Source organism: Melospiza georgiana, chromosome 1, assembly GCF_028018845.1.
Source record: "Melospiza georgiana isolate bMelGeo1 chromosome 1, bMelGeo1.pri, whole genome shotgun sequence".
In the NCBI taxonomy this organism is placed as follows: domain Eukaryota; kingdom Metazoa; phylum Chordata; class Aves; order Passeriformes; family Passerellidae; genus Melospiza; species Melospiza georgiana.
In genome coordinates, this window is record NC_080430.1 from 95,358,324 (window position 1) to 95,378,596 (window position 20,273).

The 20,273-nt window shown below is 41.4% G+C and overlaps 2 protein-coding genes across 2 annotated transcripts; one reads left to right on the plus strand and one right to left on the minus strand.

Annotated features, from left to right (window-relative positions):
- Positions 1-6,761: 6,761 nt before the first annotated feature.
- On the minus strand, positions 6,762-12,874 carry ACOT13 (acyl-CoA thioesterase 13). Its single transcript, XM_058034096.1, has 3 exons — positions 12,747-12,874; positions 9,578-9,762; positions 6,762-7,442 (listed from the first exon to the last, which is right to left on the minus strand). The coding sequence occupies exons 1-3, from the start codon at positions 12,825-12,827 to the stop codon at positions 7,286-7,288; spliced, it is 423 nt and encodes a 140-aa protein (XP_057890079.1). The 5' UTR covers positions 12,828-12,874; the 3' UTR covers positions 6,762-7,285.
- Positions 12,875-12,913: 39 nt separating this feature from the next.
- Positions 12,914-19,094, plus strand: TDP2 (tyrosyl-DNA phosphodiesterase 2). Its single transcript, XM_058034109.1, has 7 exons — positions 12,914-13,106; positions 13,181-13,269; positions 15,264-15,431; positions 16,448-16,539; positions 16,989-17,107; positions 17,487-17,657; positions 18,454-19,094. Exons 1-7 carry the CDS (start codon positions 12,918-12,920, stop codon positions 18,733-18,735), a joined length of 1,110 nt encoding a protein of 369 aa, XP_057890092.1. The 5' UTR covers positions 12,914-12,917; the 3' UTR covers positions 18,736-19,094.
- The last annotated feature ends 1,179 nt before the right edge of the window (positions 19,095-20,273 follow it).

Sequence of the window (20,273 nt, forward strand, 5' to 3'; positions counted from 1 at the left end):
GCTGGTTTTATTTATGGAAATCCTATTAATTGAATCTTAGTTGCATCTTGCATCTTAAGAGTGTCACCCACTACGAACACTGAAAATGTACAGACTGTAAAATGCTAAGATTAGCAAAGATCAGTGGCAGAGGTGTTCTTGCAAATGTGGGCCATATGCTTTGAAAAGTACTGGTCAGAAATAATGGCATTACTAGTATCTTACTGTATTGGTACATAAGTATTTTTACTTCCAAGGTTTAAGTTCCTACAGATTAATACAAAACACCCTACAAAAACGCCACCTGAAAGTTCCAACTTCACTTTCATAGTTGTCTTAACTTACAAAGAAATAATGCTAAGACTTTCTAAAATACTTAGTAACCACCATACCTGCTAATAGTACTGAAAATTTCTCAGCTTTAAGTGGCTCTTCTTTGAATGATCTGTTAGACATAATGCAAAATGTCCACATGAAGCTTGAGCTAAGTTTCATAGGAACATTTAAGTTTCTGAATTTTAGAATTTGTTTAGTAAGTGCTATCCTTTGTTCCTAATTTGTCATTTTGGACATCATCTCACCACAGTGAGAGTAGGGTCGTAGTTACCTTGGTTAGCAAACAAATGACAGTTCTTGCATTAGGTATTTGGGTTTTCTTCAGTCCGGTCTCTCTTAGAAAAAGCCTCAAGATGTTGGTTTGAGTGGCTGTGTACACTGCTTTCCAAGTGTCAGCAATCATACAGATTTTAACTTTATTCTCTGTATTACAGGAAACAACTGGTTCTGTTTGATTCCTTTTTTCGTTCTGTACAGAGTCTGTAAGACAGGCTGCTCATTTGTTCCTCATGACAAACCATACTGTGCTTCCTTGGGAGAGCACAGGATTAGAGGAAGCAAAAAATTGGAAAATTAATTTTGTTAAATGTGGTCTATACTACCCAGCTAGCAAACCTTATTCTTTTGCTGTACTATCAAAGTGAGCTATCAAAGTACTATCAAAGTGAGTTGAAAACCATCTGCATTGTCTAAGTAGTGGGGAAAAAAGATAAGGGATCAACAGGTTTCAGAGCTGAGAATGTGGGGGGATGTGTGAGTTTGTTCTTGTATCATTTGGCATCTTTGAAGAGTTTCTCTCCCCTTAAACAGGACAGCTTTTGAGGGAAGAGTTTAAATTCTTGTTCCACTCTTTGTCAATGGAACTTGCAGTTCAATCTCAAAATAATCTTCCATTAAGTTACTATAGCAAAATGCCCTTCAGAAGTGAATGGAAGTAGTTCATAACATCTAGTTTTTGGTTTCAGGCCCTCTTTATCTAAGCTTAATGGCTTTTTTTTGGTAGCCTTTTTTCAAAATGTAGGTCTTAGATATCACGGTTTGTGATGGTGTGCACCTCAGTTTTGGAGCTGTTTGTAAATACAGAAAGGCTCTCTAACAAGAATTTTAGTTACTGCCTATTGTCAACTGCTTGTGTGGCTCCCTTGGTCATACTAATACCAAGAATTGAAATACACTCAGTATTGCACCTGAGTATGGGAGTTCAACTGGGCTGTTGCTTAAGGATTTGTCATGAGACCTTGGTAAGTGCCAGGGGGGCAGGGATAAAATAAGTAAACAGAAGACCATTAAATATTAAATGCATCTCAGTGAATTGTCTGGTGAAGGGAAGCTTGTGTCAGGTGCTTCCTGGGTGATGAGAAGCTTCTTAAATGTTATAGTCTGTACATGACTATGAAGCTTCTCTTCACTTGTCAAGCTTCTTCAGCTGTGCAAGAGTTAGCAAAATAAGGTAAGATGGAGAACTCGTACAGAACTGCTCTACAAGTACTGCCAAAATGCAACAGGCTTGTAGTTAGTTGGCAGTTGATGCCCTTTGTCATGTGTGTCTCAAAGTTCAAATTCCCTCTCAAAAGCTATATTATAGCTTTAGTGTTATTTTATAAACATGAAAGTTTATGTTAAGTGTTAATATCAGGTAGTAAAAACACTGGGGTTAGTCAGCGCTTCTCTTAAAAAAAGGAAAAAATTGGTTACTAATCTCTGAGCATTGAAAGGTACTGATCTCTCATTGCAATTTCATTTTTTTCATTGCAAAATGTTAAGTCTGTTAGAAGAACAGCAGGTGGAAAGATGAAAATTGGAACTTGTAAAATGACCTAGACTTTAAAAAAACTGACATTTCTGAAAGACCTGTTTAATTGTACTTTGAAAATACAAACCTGAGGATCAGCCTGCACTACAGTAAGTGGCTGTGATCCTTGGGAATGACCACATCTTTCCCTTGACACATAAGGTGCAATGGATTAGTTTTGAAATTACTTTAAAGCATCACACAAATGCTATCAACGCTTGGTCATTGCACATACTTGCAGCCTGTGAGCTCTGCAGGCTTCCTTCCCTTCCCACCCTGTTCTGCTGCCAGGAGAACTCTGCTTTTTCTTGCACTTGTGTGCTGAGTCATTTAGGTTACGTGCAGTTACTGAACACCAGCTTATGTTGAATCAGGATCTGGGGGGTTGAACAGTGAGAAGAGTCACTGAAGGGTTTCTTGCCTCTTAATAGTGAGATTAGTCTAATGGACTGTTGGAGGCTTCATTTAATATTGCATTAACGTTACTGCCATTGAGCATGATAGCTGAAGTCAAGAATGGGTAGAGTGCATTTACATTCACTAAGCAGACAGGCATGCCATGTGAGTTTACCTAATTGTTACTTACTTTTATTAGCCTGGAAAATCATCTCAGATTTTTCATTTTGCATTTATTGTGGCAGTAAATTCACAAGCTGTGTAAGTCTGCAGACTCTGGAACAGCTTTCTGGAGTGAAACAATGAGACAAAACATTATTAAACCCTTCAGGTCTGCAGCAGTAGGTGCTGCTTTCTGCTTTGTGCGTGCAGCTGGGAGGGAGCTCACCAGGCTCACTGGGCAGTGCAGATGCTGCAGAGGAAGGGCTCTGTCAGCTCTACAGGTTAACTGAAGCTAAGTGTAATTTCTCTTCTGCTTGGGTGACTGAAATGCTTTTTAGGGCTGAAGATATCTGTGGCCTACTTCTGCTTGGAAAGGATTTACATATGGAAAGGTCCCTTAATTTAAGCACAATTACTGCATGCTAGAGCACCCACTGAAAAAATTGCTGTTCTGGACTCTGGAAATCCATTCAAGCAACTACTGCTTTTAAGCGAAAGAAATCGAAGATCCAGAATTTCACTAGAGTTACAAGCCCCAGGTACTGTCTTAGTAAACAAAAATAGGGGTATTTTTTTGTTTTTGGTGTTTTTCCTGAAGGATAGCAAATGTGTCTTGCTTGATGAAAGGCGGCAGGTAATTTCTTCTCTTTAAAGCGAGAACTGTATAACTGTATGTGCTGCTGTGTCCCACAGCCATGGCAGCTTGGGATCCTGGTCTGGTGGTAGCAGTGGTTCAGTGAATGCATTGCAGAATCATGAAGGTGATAACTCTCATCATGTTGGCCCTGAACTCAAGTAGCAAAATAGGCATGTAAGTGGGTTTTTTTTTTATTCCTGGAGACAATGAGGTAAGAAGAGGTTTGGGGAGTTCTGCCTAAAATTTTTTTTTTTTGGAGATGGAAATTCTAAAATTGTGAATGATATAATGCAGTGGGAAATTGTTCCATATGCCCTGGCAGTGGCTCAGAGCCAGTCAATGAAGCTGAAAAGATTTGAACTGCTGTTCAGAACAGTTACTTAACAGCCTAATTCACCTGACATCCCTGCCCTCCCTGCCCCATCCCTATTAGGTGGTGGTTTGTGAATTTGAGAATTGTAAACCAGCAGCTCAGCGTGAGAATCCTGTGATGGGTGCCTTGACCTAAAAGACTTAAAAGGAATTCTGATAGTTCAACATTTGTTTCAGCAGTGACACCCTTCCTTATCTTCTCCCTAGTTTATCACTGACATCTTCTCAAGAGCTGGAATCCTTAATGACTAACCCCCTTATCACTGCATCTTCATCTGTGATCTGTATCTGCCCTGATCAGCATCTGGACCCCCATCAGCATCTGGTTTCAGATGCCAGTGGGAACAAGTCTGTTCTGATCCCTTATTTTCTCAAGGCATCTGTAAAGCACAGCTGTACATGGTGCAAGCCTGTGGGTGTCAGTCTGAAAACGTTTGTGCAATAGCTGGGGTGTGAAACCTGCATGAAACACTTGGCTGGACAGGGTACTGCATGAAGTGGGAAGCTGAAGTTACTTTCCTGAGAGAGACAACTGTTCCTCAACATTTCATACCACTGAAATGTGGCATGAAATGGCCACTTATGTGGCCTCTGTAAGAACAGACATCTAGACATAAGTATAATTAGTGTTTGGTATATTTAAAAGAAAAACCCCAAAATACAACAAACTGCAATATGGGAGGGCTGGTCTCATTTTTAGCTGTTAAGAAGGAACTTGTAGTTGTCTGTCAGTTACTGGATATGTAATCTGGTTTACTACTAAGACTCACGTGATGAGCTCATGAAATCATTATTTGCTTGCTTGTAAGGGAATTATGCCTAAATCTGCAGTGATGGAACCAGGTCAGCTCCACAGGAGGTCTGTTTGTTCTAATGCCAGGTGGAGCCATGTACCACTTGTCCTTATTACAGTAATTTGTTTCCATTACTTTGAGATTCAGCTAAGGTAAGATACAGAGTTTTCCACATGTAGGTTAGAGTGAAATCAGTAAAGAACACTTCCAAGTATTAAGTCTGATGCTTGACAGTTTACTCTCAAAGCTAGGCAAGCTCAATGGTGTCAATTCCTTCTAAGATCATCTCTGCACCTGAGTTCAGTTTTGAAATAAATTATGAGGTCAACATACTGCCGCTGGTGAAGGATAACAGACAAGGTTGTCTTAAAATAATCCATTTAATTAACTGCTTCTGAAATAACTGGCCTGCATGTTAATGATGTCCCTCTCATTAATTAGGCAGTTCTAAAATACTGTGCTGAATAGTCTATTGTAAGGGAAAAGAGAATTCACTTGTTATTTCAGGAAGGTTTATTTCTGTTTCCCTCTCAGGCTGAAACAGTCCTTGCCAGGCTTGAATGGGAACAGGAGGATACTGCTGTTTCCGTGTTGAGGTTTGCCACTCTCAATTGGCCTGGACGCTTTTCAGCTGTAATTATGGAGATATGATGAATGCTAAGTGATAGAATGGGACCACTTAACTCTGATAGGTTCCTGAGGCAGCCAGTGCTGATTGAGGAAGTCGTGTTAAGTTGCAGTGGGACAGTTAAACAAGGACAGAGTGGCCCCAGAACATGCAGCTGAGAGTGTTCTCAGTATTTTGTCACATATTGAATTTGGCACCTCCTTCATTCTCACCCTCTGCCTTTTATTTCAGTCAAAATCACTCTTGTGTTCCAGTGAGGGGAATGGGTTTATAGCAATTGGAGGGGAGTGGTTTTAACTATCTTCTTGAATTCTACTTACATGAGTAATCCACGTAAGAAAACTGGTAAACTTAAGAATGAGAAAAAAAATAACTGGAGATGCCAGAACATGTTAATAGGAAGCAACTAGAGCAGCAATCACTAAAGTCAGGAAGTGCATCCAGTTGATTTGATGGATCCTCTCTGCTCATCTGAGTAACTGCAGAGGAACTGGAGATGCTTAAGACTCCTAACAGTGCTCCAGGCTGAGGGAGCTATGACGTGAGAATTTCGTACAGTGCAGCATCTAGCTCTGATGAGCAAAGATTTAAACCAAAAAAAGTTCCTGCTGTAGTAATCACCTTTGCAGAACTGTTTCAGCAAAGCATTGTGTTCCTTTAAATGAGATTCAGGGACGAATTCTGAGTATGAGTGAGTGCAAGTCCTGTGGGAAAATCAATCATGACTGTACTGCTACAGAGAGGATGCTATTATTAAAAGTTCTACTAGCCACAGGCATGTAAGCCCTGTATGCTTCTGAGGCAGCCTCAGAGAAAAAGCTTTTCTGAGAATGTATATACCATGAAAAACTTCTAAATTGCAGCAAAAATACATGCTGGTAGCTTGAGTCCACTGTAGATATTTTTTTAGAGAACTTCCACTGAAAGGTTAGTTATCCGCTCATATTAGTTGTTTAAAAGTCTTTTGGAAAGATTAATGACACTTTAGTAAACTTGTACAAGTTTGTATTGAAATTCAGTCTGCATGAACAGGTCAGCTAACTCATTGAAAATCACTTCTTTAGGTTTAGGAATGCACAGAAGAAAACCCTAACTGCTCATCACAAAAGTCAAATGACTGAAGACAATGACTCAACTTCCACAACGAACAGGACTTACATGTGCCCTTTACTAGCGTAGATCAGCTTTTTGCTAGAGGAGACAAACATGAACTGTATATGTGGCATTGCTGTTCTTATTATAGCTTGATAATCTCGCCATGGATCATTTGTCAACAGTTTGAAGAAAGCAGTTAAGCCTGTCCACAACACTGCAAGAGGAGACCAGGCTTCAGCTGGTGAACAGCAGCTTAACTCTACCACATTTAAGCCAGGTCAGATAATCTACAGCCTTAGCCTGAATAAGAGCTCACCAAAATTAGTTTTTTACATCTGTAACATGCAGCTGATGGATTTTAAACAAATATAACCACAGCCTCAGCTAGGGAGAGCTGAAAAGCCTACATGATACAACTATTTTCACGTTCCAGGATCAGAGGGAGATGATGGCATGTTGGTAGAATTTATGTACAAGGGTTCCACCAAACCCTCTCTCAACTACTCCATGCTGACAAGCTTTTACTTAGTGCAAAGAGGCTACAAAACTATGAAACAATCTTTAAAAAGGTAGTTTCAGAAAGCTTTATTGAATACTTCTTAATTTATTACAGCATCAGTAAATTACGTTTTGCATTACATTTTGCATACTTTCAAACCAGTTCTGGACAGTGTTACAGGAACTCTGTACTACCGCTTCAGGGAACAAGTACAGTTGGGAAGCATTTCTAGTGTTTGAGGGTGACAGTGACAGACCTGAAGACGGGGTTGCTTTGGCCACAGGTAGAGAAAGCAGATCTCCTAAAATGCTGTCATGCTGGTTAACCATATGGCTGGCCCAAAGGCTCTTCCCTTCTGCTATCTTGACCAAAAAAAGCCAGGTGCCTCCCTGTGCTGTCACACTCTGTTGTTCATCCCAAACCCAGGCTTGTAGCAATACTGGTGGTAATTAAGAAATCTGTTCGCTTATTATAGAAGTGAGACAAATTCACTTGATAGAGACTATCACAACTTTGTGCAGATGATATTGCGTGAGAAAATAATTCTAAATGGGCTTCTGGAGTCCAACATTCTTACTTAAAATACTTTTTCATATTAATTTCCCAAGAACTTTGTATGTCTACCTTGTGCAATTAACTTTCCTGTAGCCTTATTTGTCAAATCCACAGTGGCAAATGCAAGAGTTTTTCCTTGCTTCAAAATCTGAGCTGTAATCAGTATGTCTTCTCCAATCTTAGCAGCAGAAGTGTATCTTCAAGGAAGAAAAAAAGGAACAGGTAAGCAATTGTAGAGAGGATAAATCCAAGAATATTCCTGCATTTTATATTATCATGAAGGAATTAGTAGAAGCAGGCAATAAAGCAACATCTCTGTCTGCCTGTCTACTTTCAAATCCCAACTTAATGGATTTGAGCTCCTCTAACTACTGGCAGTTGTAAGTAAGTGTAAGAGTTCTCTGAGAAAATGGAGGCTAGAAAGAAACCCATTGGCTTGGTTCTGAGGAAAAGTCTGTTTTGGAACAGAAACAATGAGGTATCCAAGACTTCAGTTAAAAGTTCAGATCCAAGTCCTGTTCCAACCACTGCTGGCTTCCTACAGCCTTTCTAAACTAGTTTGGCTGCTTCAGCTGCAAAATGTCAATGTCACAAAGGCTCCAGAAGGTCATTTCTGTATGGAACTGTAAGCATAGGTTAACTGTTCCCATACCCTGGTTAGAGGAAAGTCATGGAAATCTGGGCACCCTCAAATGTTGTTTCCATTCATTAAAAACTCTTTATTTTATTTACATGAGCAGGAGGGTGTGCTTTTAAAACACACTCTTCAGTGAATAGGAAGAAATTTCTGCACAAAGAATTCCCCTGGAACAAATTAGGAGGAACATGATCCAGCCATGATCTGAGGTAAGGGAACAATGTTCAAATGTTAGAGCTGCAGAGGAAAATGAAGAATTGCTGGATGTTAATCTTGTTGATATAAATTTCATCAACGAGTCCATTTTTATACACGACTCCATGTCACAAGAATGCCAGCCACGCCTAACGCTGACGTAGCACCAGCTCCACTGCTTGACAAGGGCAGCATTTCAGCCCTGTCTCATTTCCAGAAGCTACTGCTGATCCTCTTGTGGTTACCAAAAAAAAATTTCTCTGTTTCTCTCTGTTCTTTCCATTACTGAAATAGCTTCCTCATGACAACTTTTTAAAAAGCTCCTTCCCAAAAAGGAAAAAAGTTCTTGTAACAATATTTGATATCCAATCTCACTTGTTCAATGAATGCAGTAGTCCAAGTTAAAAAAAGATATTAATATTGCTTCATGTACCATTGCCTAAAGGTAATTTTGGATCACCTCCAGAGATAGCACTTTCTTCAGATTTCAGCCCTTATGTAATTGGGTGAACATAACTGATACTGTCAATAATTCAGATGTTGGCCTCTTATTATACTACTGCAGGAAAAAACCCATAACAATAGGAGAATTTTAGGTTTTAATTTCCAGTGAGATCCTAGTCATCACAGTGGTAGCACGAAGCTTAAACAGATGCTTAATCCCCCATCTGCCTAGTGGAGAAATCAGAAGGTGCTGGGAGAGAAAGGAGGGAACCTGATAAAGATACAGATCACTCTCCACGCACTTTTAAAGCTTTTTTTTTTTTAAGGCAGTTTTGATGAGGGGTTACTTTTCTAAGATTTTTAATGCTCTGTGTTAGTTATTCTAAGTAGGATTACTTTAGTTCCAGTTGGTCATAAAGTCTTCATTAAAAGTAATGAAGCAAAGCTGACAAGCTACAATAGCATGATCAAAGAAAGTTTCAGAACAATTGGTTTCTTAAGACACCGTGCTTTGAATTTTCATTACAGGAAGAACTATTCTCAGTATAAAACTACCTTAAAATAACCTAAAGCAAAGGATTTTTCTTCCACTGAGAAATTCTGATTTAATCTGTAATTCACCCTCTATACACAACAGCGGTAAACTCTGCTTCTTCTCTGGTTTATGGAGTAATATTAAAAAAGAGTTTACAGAAAGCTGCTTACCCTAGAGCTTGGGTTTTGAGGAGACATTAACATACCTGCACAAGTAAAAACTGAAACCAAACCAATTTCTTAGGAGTAAAATTGTTGACATATCAGCATTTACATTCTATGAAGGAATGGGCACTGTCTCATAAACACATGTAACAAATAAAAGCTTAAGAAGGTCCAGCTCAACATTCGAAACTGAATGGCAGTCTCCAAAAACACACATGCAACCCCTTTAATTTATCAAAACAGGACTTCTGAAACCAAAGAAAGCACCCATTTTTAGTGAGTGCCACAGCAAAGATGTACAATGGAGTCCACAGGGGAAGAAAAGTACATTTTGGTAGCACAGTGGACGATACCTACGTGATGTTCATGTCCACACTGACCCCAGGCGCTCCTCTCTCTGTGTACAGCAATGCTGCTGTTGACACCACATCCACAAGGGTGGCTGTCAAACCTCCGTGTAATGTGCCCCCTCTGTTGGTATGCTCCTCCTCTACCTTCATTTCACAAACAACTTTTCCAGGAGTTGCAGAGTGAAGTTTCATCTGTATAACCAAAAAAGGAACAAAAAGCTTAGTGACAGTAGTACCAACACCTAATATTGCCCTCAATCAAATTGAAAGTACATTTTTTCTGACTCTGGACTCATGAGACAAATTAAAAGATGGAAAATAGAGTAATTCAACTGTCCCATTAGATATTTCCAGAGATTTTGAGCAGAAGTCTGTTGCCTTAGAAAAATCTGTACTTCTAATGCAGACAAATATTTAAACTGACAGCTTAACAGAACTTCAATAGGTGTTACGCTGTCATGAATTCCTTAAGAGGAAACTGTCTTCAGTTTTCCTTTTGCTTTAAGCCATGAGTGAAAGACCAGATTAGAGGGAACACACAACTGCTCTAAGTATCTGTGTGTACCATAGTTGTGAAGGCATTTGTTAGCTCACAATATGGTAATGAGACCACCAGTAATTAATGAATCATTGCATAAGAGCAACCTCAATACAAATCAGTATTTTGAAATAAGCATTGGAAATACTAATCAGATTGCCTCTCTGACTGGAAATTCATATTCATGAGTAGAAGTATCCAAGACTGTATCACAATGTTACAGCATCATCATTTGTATATACAGTTTTATTCCAGACCACAGGTAGTAAATCCAGAATTATAGTACCATGCTTCCCCCTATAACTAACAAAAGAAGCTGGAATTTTGACACCAAGAAGCTACTGCAACTCAGTATTTTAAAATCTCTATTTAAATTTCTTCAGTCAGTAGCACTATATTCAAAATCTGAAAGCAGATGCAAAACTGGGGTAAGTTCCACATATATTTACATGTATAACTAAGACTTTGCCTATAGACTCTTAAAAGTGAAACGTGGACATATTTCTTATATTTCTTCTTACTAATTTTCAGGTTTTTTTACAAGGGCTTTTTTAAACTTGAATGTTTCCATTCTGTTACCAGCTGAGATTAAATATTTTTTTAATTTTAAAAGGTATTAAGGTTGAAATGTTTCCAGTTTCATTGTTCTTTATTTATAATGCATTGTAAGAGCTGAGTTTCAGCCTTTCTGATAAACCAAAATCTATCTAAATTTTGCAGACAAATGATAATAAGATCCGTGATGATGTAGTACAGTCTTCTAATGGAAAAAAACTGGTATTAAACAGAGAGGAAATTACTGAGGCAATATCCTAATACAGAAATAGCACCGGTGTCAATGAAAACCCCAAGTCCTAAATCAGGCATGCTGCACTGCACTGGAGGCCTGAGCTTCTGACAGAATTTCTAAGGAGGACTTTACTGATGCTCAACACTGGGAGCAGATTGCTTCCGCTCCCATCAGGGACTGGTGCTCCACCCCACCAGCGAGGTGAGGAAAGCATCTGGTCCCATTTGTCATGGCTCTGATCTGGCACGACATGCCTGCTCTCCTTGACAAAAATAGCTCAGTACTTGAGCGCTTCCAGGACCTACTCAGCTAGAGCTGCTGGTGTGTGCTTCTCCCAGCCCTGCTGTGCTTGTCCTCCCACGCGTCTGCCTGGGGAACAGCACACTGCTGCAGCTTCCAGGCTTTAAACACACAGCCATTAGAGCCTGGCTAGATACCACATCGGACTTACACCAGAAACTAGGTCTGAGGCTTGAGGTGAAAGGTTTCAGACTAAATGTGACTTCCCTGGAATAAGAGAAACCTTGAGTCATTACTTACGGCAAGAGAGATTTCAGGTATCTCGCAGAAAAGCAGCCGTTACTTTTAATTCAAATTGTACTTTTATTGGTATTATCATCAGATTCCTAGCATCCTAATTCTAGAAGGTTGCAGGAAAAATCTGAAAGAATTCCACAGGAAGACTGGAAACCTGCCTCCCAAGGCTCACTTCCAGGCACTTACCTTTACAAGCTGAAATGCTAATATTTGTTCACCACTTATCAGTATTTAAAAGGAGCGTAAAGTTATCACAGTGAAGTGGTGACTAAGAACTAAATGGACTATAAATATATAAACTATCTTCTTAAAGCTTTATACATTTTTAAAAAACTTTATACTCACCAACATGTCTTGGAAAAACACGGCTGTAAGAATTACTTGTGAACAGTTGGTTTCTATTAAGTGTATCAGATCATGGTGCTGTCAACAAAAGCAGTGCTTCCATTATAACATTTGCTCCTCTATAATGCAAAGCCATTTGTGCATGGCTGATTTTCTTAGCTATATTTACTCCATCACTCCATGTCACAGTTACACAACCAAATAAAAATTAAAGTGAAAATTTAATGAGAACACTGAAACTGCTTCTAGAACAAGAACTTTCCTACACAGCAGCGATGCTACTGCATGCTACACAAGTTGCAGTGTAAATCTACAGTAACTTCAACTTTTTTTTGAGCATAATGTAGCATGACCCTGCAGCAGTACCAGTCAATTACATTTCCTTGCACCAGAATGCGCAGTGAAGGTATAGTGTAAGGCCTTGTGTAGAAATTCAGAGAGCACAGGGGTGTGTGTTGTCCTTTCAGCCTGACTTCAGGCTCAGGAGATGTCATAACGAGACAGCTTTCTAATTTAAACAGGGAAGAGTTTATTTTACAATTTCACGGTGTCTGAAGTTAGTGGCTTCGCACGTACTGCGAAGGAAAGCTTGGCACCTGCTGAATGACTCCTGAAGGTTATTCAGTACTGTCACCTTCAGAGAGCTGCTGGGAGGCAGCGGGAGCGTTCAACGAGAGTTACTGAATAACAACTGAGTAATTATTCTTATTATAACACCTGTGTTTTCTACCCCGTGTTAGCAGCACGGCCACACGCCAGGGTGCGAGGCCTGGAATGCGGGGAAACACCGTCGAGCCTGCACCGGGGGGCTCCTGCGTGCCTGCAGCCCCGCCAGGCTCGGCCCCGCGCAGCCCCCGCCGGCTGATCCTGGTCCAGCTGGTTATTCCGGGACGGGACAAAGGCCGTACAGACGAGCTGTCCCGCCGGTGCCGCGCTCCCGGAGCCCTGCCCTCCAAGTGCCCGTACCTTGCCGAGCACCCGGTCGAAGCCCTTCGACTCCACCATGTACTTCATAGCCTCCTTCAGGCTCTCCATCGTGAGCCCCATGCTGCCGCTCCGCCGACCTCCGCCCGCCCGTCCGCGCCCCGGAACGGCAACCCCGGCGGGCGGCGCCTCTCCCCGCCTTCCGCCGCAGCCATGGAGGAGCGGGCCGAGGCGGCGCCGAGCCCGCCGCCAGCGGAGCACAAGCGGGAGCAGGAGGATGAGGATGAGGCGCTCCACGTCGACAAGCGGAGGAAGGTGCTGTGCTCCGAGTTCGCCGCCATCACCAGCAGCGACGAGGCCGTGGCGCGCCGCTTCTTGGCCAGCAGCGACTGGCACATGGAGGTACGGCCGGGGCCGGCTGGGCCGCGGGGCTGCCCGGCGGCGGCCCCTCGCTGCCAGCCGCCCCTGTGTTTCAGAGGGCGCTGAACGCCTACTTCGACCCGCCGGGGGACACGGAGGCAGCGGCCGGCGGGTCGGCCCCGGCCTGCGCGGACACCGGCGCCTGGTAGGTGACAGGGACGGGGGAGGCGGCAGGAGGAGCGGGTCGGGGAGCGGAGCCTCCCCGGGGGCAGGCAGGTTCCCCCTGGCAGGAAGGCGCTGGGGCCCCCATACCCGAGAAGAGCCATCGCGGGGCCGAGGCGTAACCTGGGGAGCAGCGCTCCCCTCCCGCCGGGCATCGCGCCTCGGCTGAGGTGCAGCGGGGCAGGTGGTTCCCGTTCCTTTTCTGCTCCCGTTCTCGCCCTTTCCCCACGTTTCTCTCCCACGGAGAGGCTCTCAGTCTTTTGGACTGCCTTTTCCCTCTGTGGATCCTCCGCACCGGTGGATTGTGAACCTTTTGGAGAAGGCACAGGCATATTTTCTTCTCTTGTGTTGTGCAGTGATACATATGCTGATTTTACTATACATGCGTTTGTATATGTGTAAATTATGCATATTTGTATTATAGTGGATGTATGCATATTTTTATCTCTATAAATAAAATAGGCTTGTACATGCATACCTTGTTAGATGTACCTGTGAAAGTTAAGATATAAGATCTGTGTTTTACATACACCATCTCATAGCACACCTGGAGGAGGTATTGAGTGTATTGATCTGCATGTGGAATTGAACTTTTCCATATTTAACCCCAGACACCAAGTAGTATGCACCCACTCACTCAGAGGCCCTGACTTACCACCACCCTCTCAATGGGGTGGGAAAGAGTATTAAAAAAAAACAAAAAAACAAAAAAACAAAAAAACCCATGGGTTGAGGTAAAAACAGTTTTACGGCAGAAATAAAATTAATTATAATAATATAAAATTAATTGTAATGAAATTTGAGATAACAGACAGAGGGAAATGGAAGCCAAGAAAGATAAGTGATAGGCAGTACAGTTGCTCACCACTCACTGATTGGTGCCCAGCCCATCTCTAAGCAGCACTTGGCTCCTCCTGGCCAATTCCCTCTGAGTTCATTCACTGAACGTGATGGTCTATGGTATGGAGTATCCCTTTTGCCAGTTCAGGTCAGCTTGCCTGGTCATGTTTCTTCCCAGCTTCTTATGCACCTGGCAGAGCATGGGAAACTGAAAAGCCCTTCTTTTGAGGTAGGCATTAGTTAACAACAACAAAATATCAGTGTGTTGTCAACATTATTCTGACCAGGTTTGCTTGGCAAAGTTTTGGTAGTGAGGGGCTACAGGCATGGCTCTTGTGAGAAGCTGCCAGAAGCTTCCTCTGTGTCTGACAGAGCCCAGGTCAGCTGGCTTCAAGGCAGACCCGCTGTGGAACAATGCTGTGCCCATCAGTGATGGTGGTAGTGCCTCTGGGATAATGTACTTAAAAAGTTGCTGCACCACAGCATCTGCAGCGGAAGAGAGAGCTGAAAACAACCCTGCAGACACCAAGAGTCAGCGAAGAAGGAGGGACAGGAGGTGCTCCGGGGGCAGGGACAGAGATTCCCCACGCAGTGCAGAGCATGGTGAGGCAGCTGTGCTCCTGCACGCCCACTGGAGAACCACAGAGGAACAGAGATCCACCTGCAGCCCAGGGAGGAGTCCCCACTGCAGCAGGTGGGTGCCTGAAGAAGGCTGATCCCTTGGGAAGCCCACGCTGGAGCAGGCTCCTGGCAGGACCTGTGGGCACATGGACAGAGGAGCCCCTGTTGGAACAGGTTTGCTGGCAGGACTTGTGACCCCATGGGGAGCCACTTGGAAGCAGCCTGTTCCTGAAGTACATGGGGAAAGAGTAGGATTGTGGGGAAAGAGTTTAACTACTCAAGTGCTTTGGATTTTGTTGGTTACCATCTGTTTAGCTCATATCAGAATGGTAAATGTTATCTTCCATCCATAGGTGGAGAAAAAACCACTTCACCTGTGTACCAGGTGCCTGCATGTTTTAGTTACTGTGCTTTTAAATGATGTTGAGAGCCACACATGCTTTAGCAGACAAGTGAGGCAATCACAGATAGGTCAGTATTAGCATGCTAACAAACAAATACTCTCTCTCTTTTTAGCATTGACCTCACTGCAGATGCAACTACAAGTACTGCTGGTGTCAATGGTGAAGACTCGCAGCAGAAAGAAGATGACAGCAACTTCTCACTGATCACCTGGAACATTGATGGGCTGGACCTGGGAAATGTGAAAGATCGAGCCAGAGGAATCTGTACATACCTGGCATTGTAAGTACAGCCTCCTCCTTGTGTTGTCAGGTGCCTGGATTCAGCAGAAAAATAAAAAGGTGTGGAAGGGGCTAGCAGCGGGCCTGTTAGCTAAAAGAGCGAAAAGTAAGAAGAAGAGGCTGATAAGGAGCTTTCTCCAAAGCCGTAACCAAAGAGATCAAAAAAAAAAAAAATTCTACAACTAAAAAAAAATTTTTAAAAAATTAAGTAAAATCAGTAAAATCAAAATAACTTTTCACCAATAACATATTAAATTATTATAACCAATAATTAAAGTAAAAAAAAAAACAACTAAAAATTATATAAAAAATCAACCATTTTCACTAATAAAGTGTTACCAACTGTTGCCAACTGAGACTGCTTGTAGTCTCTGCTTTATGTCGTGACCGCCTCAACTGTGACAAAAAGGCTTCTTGATTTAAGAATTTACAAATCTTCATGTCCCAATTATCTTAATGTTAGATGCAACAGATCAATCACCCTATAAACCCTAAATAGCTGAGAGTTGTTATACTGACTGTAAAAGGTGTGAACCTGTGCAGCATCCCAGAGGTTAAATGTTTTCAGATGGCTACTTTTAAAAGTCTAATAATGAGCAATATTGTTCAAGTTGCTACCATACATCACAAACATAATTCATAATAGCAGCCAGTACATGAGAATCTTCTGGAAAACATGTCCCAAAGCTACTTTTCAGCTGCTTAAGATTAATTCCTCATGTTATGTAGTATATGAAACCTGCAAATTCATGGTAGAAGGAAGTAATGCATTTTATTACCGTGTTGGTTTCACGTTCATAACAGCAATTGTTTCCTCCCTTTTAGTAAGGGTGGTGTCTACGTGCAGCTAAACACAGTGCAGATGGCTTTTTCTTTTTTAAAGAGTAGATTCTTACAAAACCTAGGAAAATGAGGGCAAGGTGCCCCTGAAATCCCTGACTTTGTTCCATTTGGCCTCAGAGTGTTGCAGTACTACTCAGTTATTAATTGAAATTTTTCTTGCCTTGCTGATTTCAGATACAGTCCGGATGTTGTATTTTTACAGGAGGTCATCCCACCACATCTCCCTCTTCTCCAGATGAAAGCAGGCAATTACACTATTATTCCAGGTAAGAAAATACCTTCAGGTGCTAAAGACAAAAACCAGAAAACAAAGGTTGGGTTTATTCTGTTTCTCTTGCCAAAACCTCTAGCCATTTTAAAGAATATAGATAGTAAAGTGAAGAAGGAAGCATTTGATGTTTCTGTGTTTTGGTATCAGCGTGTAGCTTGATGCAAATTATGCATGTGAAAAGTTTGCTTTTCTGGCCTTTTCCTTTGTATTTCTTTCTGCATTTTGAAAGATTGGTACCAAGGGTAATCAAAAAGTATTATAGATAAGTAATTTTTTTAGGTATTTGCATTTAAAAAATCTGGAAAATTCAGACCATTATCATGCAACTTTTCACTAATGACTTAAAAATCAACATATTCTCTCAGGTTGTGGTAAAAAGGTCTCTTTCAGAACCTTAACTGCTTTAACATGTCCTCAAACATTTCTTTGCTTGGTCCTCTGTAGGTAACATAGATGAGTATTTCACTGCTATAATGTTAAAGAAATCGAGAGTGAAGCTACTGAAACATGACATAATACCTTTTCCAACGACTGCCATGAAGAGGAACCTTTTAGTTGTGCATGTGAGTGAGTCAGGATGTACTGAGCAGCTGTACTTCTGCCTTCCAAACAGAAAATCCCAGAAAAAACTGAACTGGCTTTTTCTGTATGACAGTCTCAAAGAGCAGAAAAACTTCTTCAAGCATACGAACCCGGTGGCATTTGATACTGACAAACTTAAATCTTGTATGCAAGTTACTTACCATACTTTGCTTTCAAGTCTCATAACCTCTGAAAACAAAACTAAAAGCCTGTTGTCCTTGTGTAAGCCCCTTTTCTTCAATGTAAAACTAATATTAACCAGAGCTCTAACATTCAGTTACTTGCTTTGTGATTAGATTTTGTCTTTGAGCTTCTTATCGTGATGTGGATAGCAACACTGCCTCTTTGTTTCACACACAGGTGAGCATATCTGGTATTGAACTGTGCCTTATGACTTCTCATCTGGAGAGCACTAAAGATCACTCCAAGGAACGGATAAAGCAGCTGCAAATAGTGTTAAATGAAATGCAGAAGGAGTCTGAGTCTACCACTGTTATATTTGGAGGGGATACAAACCTCAGAGACAGCGAGGTAAATAGAAATAAGCAACTTTGTTATTTAGAGAAGGTATTTTGACAAAACCTCCTCAGGCTTTTCTGTTGTCTTTATGAGAAATCACCTGCTTAGGCAGAACAGAGATAGTCAACACTTATTCTTAACATGTAGAATTGTAACTAAGTAGAAGTAAGCATTGTTTTGGCTGAGGTGATATATATGGAGACCCCTTCCAAATAACTTAGTGCTTTAAGAACAATACTTGTATCTGAGCAGATGCAGGCAGATTTGATGGAAGTTTTGACTAGAAAAACATTTTCTCATTTTGAGAACCTGGTCTTTACTTGTTCAACTCTCCAGTTCTCAGAATCAGTGAAGGAAGAGGGTGCTCTGGAGAAATAGATCTTCATTTCCAGCAGTGAAGACATTCAAAATTAGAAGTAGTTTTTGGCTGCTGATACTAAAAGGGAAATTTGTGCATTATTACTAGAAGGTCAGAGTTTCACCTCTCCCTGTCATGAAATTCCATTGGGGTGAACTGGGATGACGTTCGTTTAGGAAACATGGTGTTGGCCCCTATACCTCAACATTTCAGAGCTGATCATTTATTTTGGAACATATTTTGGGTTTAGAAAGTGCTACAGGAAATGGTTGTGCGTTAAAGTATCTGGAGAAATACCATAGTTTAGAAACATCTCCAAGATCTTTGATTTTTAACAACTTACGTTTTGCAGAAAAAAATCCAATGCTGCAACAACTCGGTTCTATTTTTCTAAGGTAGAATTTGTGAATTCACTGTCTTGTGGAATTTTTTCCCTCCTTCTCCCTTCAGGTTACCAAACTTGGTAATCTGCCTGACAACATTAAGGATGCCTGGGAGTTTTTGGGCAAGCCCCAGCACTGCCGCTACACTTGGGACACGCAGTCCAACACCAACCTGAACGCAGCCTACAAGTGCAAGATGAGGTTTGACCGCATTTACTTCCGGCCTGCAGTGGAAGGGGGGCATTTCATCCCACGAAGCATGGACTTGATTGGTTTGGAAAAGCTAGAATGTGGCAGGTTTCCTAGTGATCACTGGGGCATTCTGTGTAACTTTGATGTTATATTATAAAAAGGAAAAAAAATACTCACATCTTCAGTTTTTAGGTGATTTATTCTTGTTTTTACAAAATTTTACCCTCTCAGTTTAAGGTAGGGCATATTTAAGTTTTCAACCCGTTCTTTGTTCTTGGTTTCTGCAGGAATGGCTTTGTTTTAAGCCAGGTTTCCCTTTTCCTATTGTATGCATCTTTTCTTGAATCATGTTTTATAATATTTATTTTTGAAAATATCTGCAAAACCAAACAAATTCTAGTTTTAGAATGGTGGGAAAAACCTGTAAATACAATTCATAAGCATACACAGTGATTTAAAAGACACTTTTATTTTGGCATGTATTATGATCTCATAATAAAGGCTGCTTTTTTGTATTTTAAGACTATTTTTATTGTGCCTTCATTGTTTATTTTGTAACCATTCCCATCATCCTTTATGACCTTGTCTTTTGTAGGATGTTTTATGTCAGCTTCTGAAGTTTGTGTTGAATGTACATGCCCCTTCAGGCAAGACAGTAAAGGAGCTGAGGAAGGAATGACTAGCTTCTCATTAAAGGATTTCTTAAGTAGAAACTGAACTACTGTTGAACAGATTTAAGAAAAATATGCCTTCTATTTGACAAGAAAATTATATAGGCAGATGCATGGAAGTTGTTCACTTGGGATGATATACATCTTACTTGGTGTTTATTAGCTTGGATATGAGGTTCAGATTAAGACTTGTTGTGTTTTAGGGAGCTCTTATAAACTGCTGGGCAAAACCTGAACAGGTCAAGGCCCCGCTGACTTTCTTTGCAGAAGATCAACTAAGCCTCCTACTCTAAGAACTGTGTAGTCAATCTTGTAGAAGCTGTTGTTTTATAGATGTGCAATGCTGATTTAATAGGGAAAGCCTCCTAACTTTCTGATGTGAACTTCAGTGCACAGGCATGGAGAAGAAGGAGAGGTACCCCATGAAGTGAATGGAGTTTGACAGCCTAAATTCTTGTTGTTGTTGTTTTTCTTTGGTCTCGAGCCCAAAACTTACAAACAACTTGTACTTTGCTGCCCTACTGTGGTGTCTGGGTTCCACCTGGTAGCCAGTCTGCCACCCAGCCACTCTTTCAATCCCCTTTGCCAAAGAGGTGGGAGGAAGAAATCAAAATTAAAAAAAAAAAAGGAAAGCTCACGGTTTGAGATGAAGACACTTCCCAATTATCCTCATGGGCAAAACAGACTTGGTTTAGGGACTCTGGATCAGGCTGCCCAGAGATGGGGTGGAGTTTCCCTCACTGGGGATATTCAAAACTCACTCCTTACTAATGTGCTCCAGTGGACTGACTGTGTTTGAGCCAGGAGCTAAATGATTGCTGGTGTTCACTTCCAGCCTTACCCATTATCACACATTGTTACAAAATTTACAGCCAGTAAAAGTGTTTGACCACTCTTTCAGTAAAGATGTCCATCCTGATGTCCAGTCTAAACCTCTCCTGAATAAGTTAACCAGCTCTTCCTCTTGTCACAGGAACAGGGAGGCCTAAGGTAGATGTGGTTTTCCTTTCATTCAGCAGGAGCC

What these genes read in the sequence shown, in the direction of transcription:
- ACOT13 (XM_058034096.1), bottom strand. Translation starts at nt 12,827, where the DNA reads ATGGGGCTCACGATGGAGAGCCTGAAGGAGGCTATGAAGTACATGGTG. An exon ending in TCGACCGGGTGCTCGGCAAG is followed by an intron (nt 9,763 to 12,746) that starts GTACGGGCACTT and finishes TTGGTTATACAG; the next exon opens with ATGAAACTTCACTCTGCAAC. An exon ending in AGTGTGGACATGAACATCAC is followed by an intron (nt 7,443 to 9,577) that starts GTAGGTATCGTC and finishes TCTTCCTTGAAG; the next exon opens with ATACACTTCTGCTGCTAAGA.
- TDP2 (XM_058034109.1), top strand. Translation starts at nt 12,918, where the DNA reads ATGGAGGAGCGGGCCGAGGCGGCGCCGAGCCCGCCGCCAGCGGAGCAC. An exon ending in GGAACCTTTTAGTTGTGCAT is followed by an intron (nt 17,108 to 17,486) that starts GTGAGTGAGTCA and finishes TTTCACACACAG; the next exon opens with GTGAGCATATCTGGTATTGA. An exon ending in CAAACCTCAGAGACAGCGAG is followed by an intron (nt 17,658 to 18,453) that starts GTAAATAGAAAT and finishes TTCTCCCTTCAG; the next exon opens with GTTACCAAACTTGGTAATCT.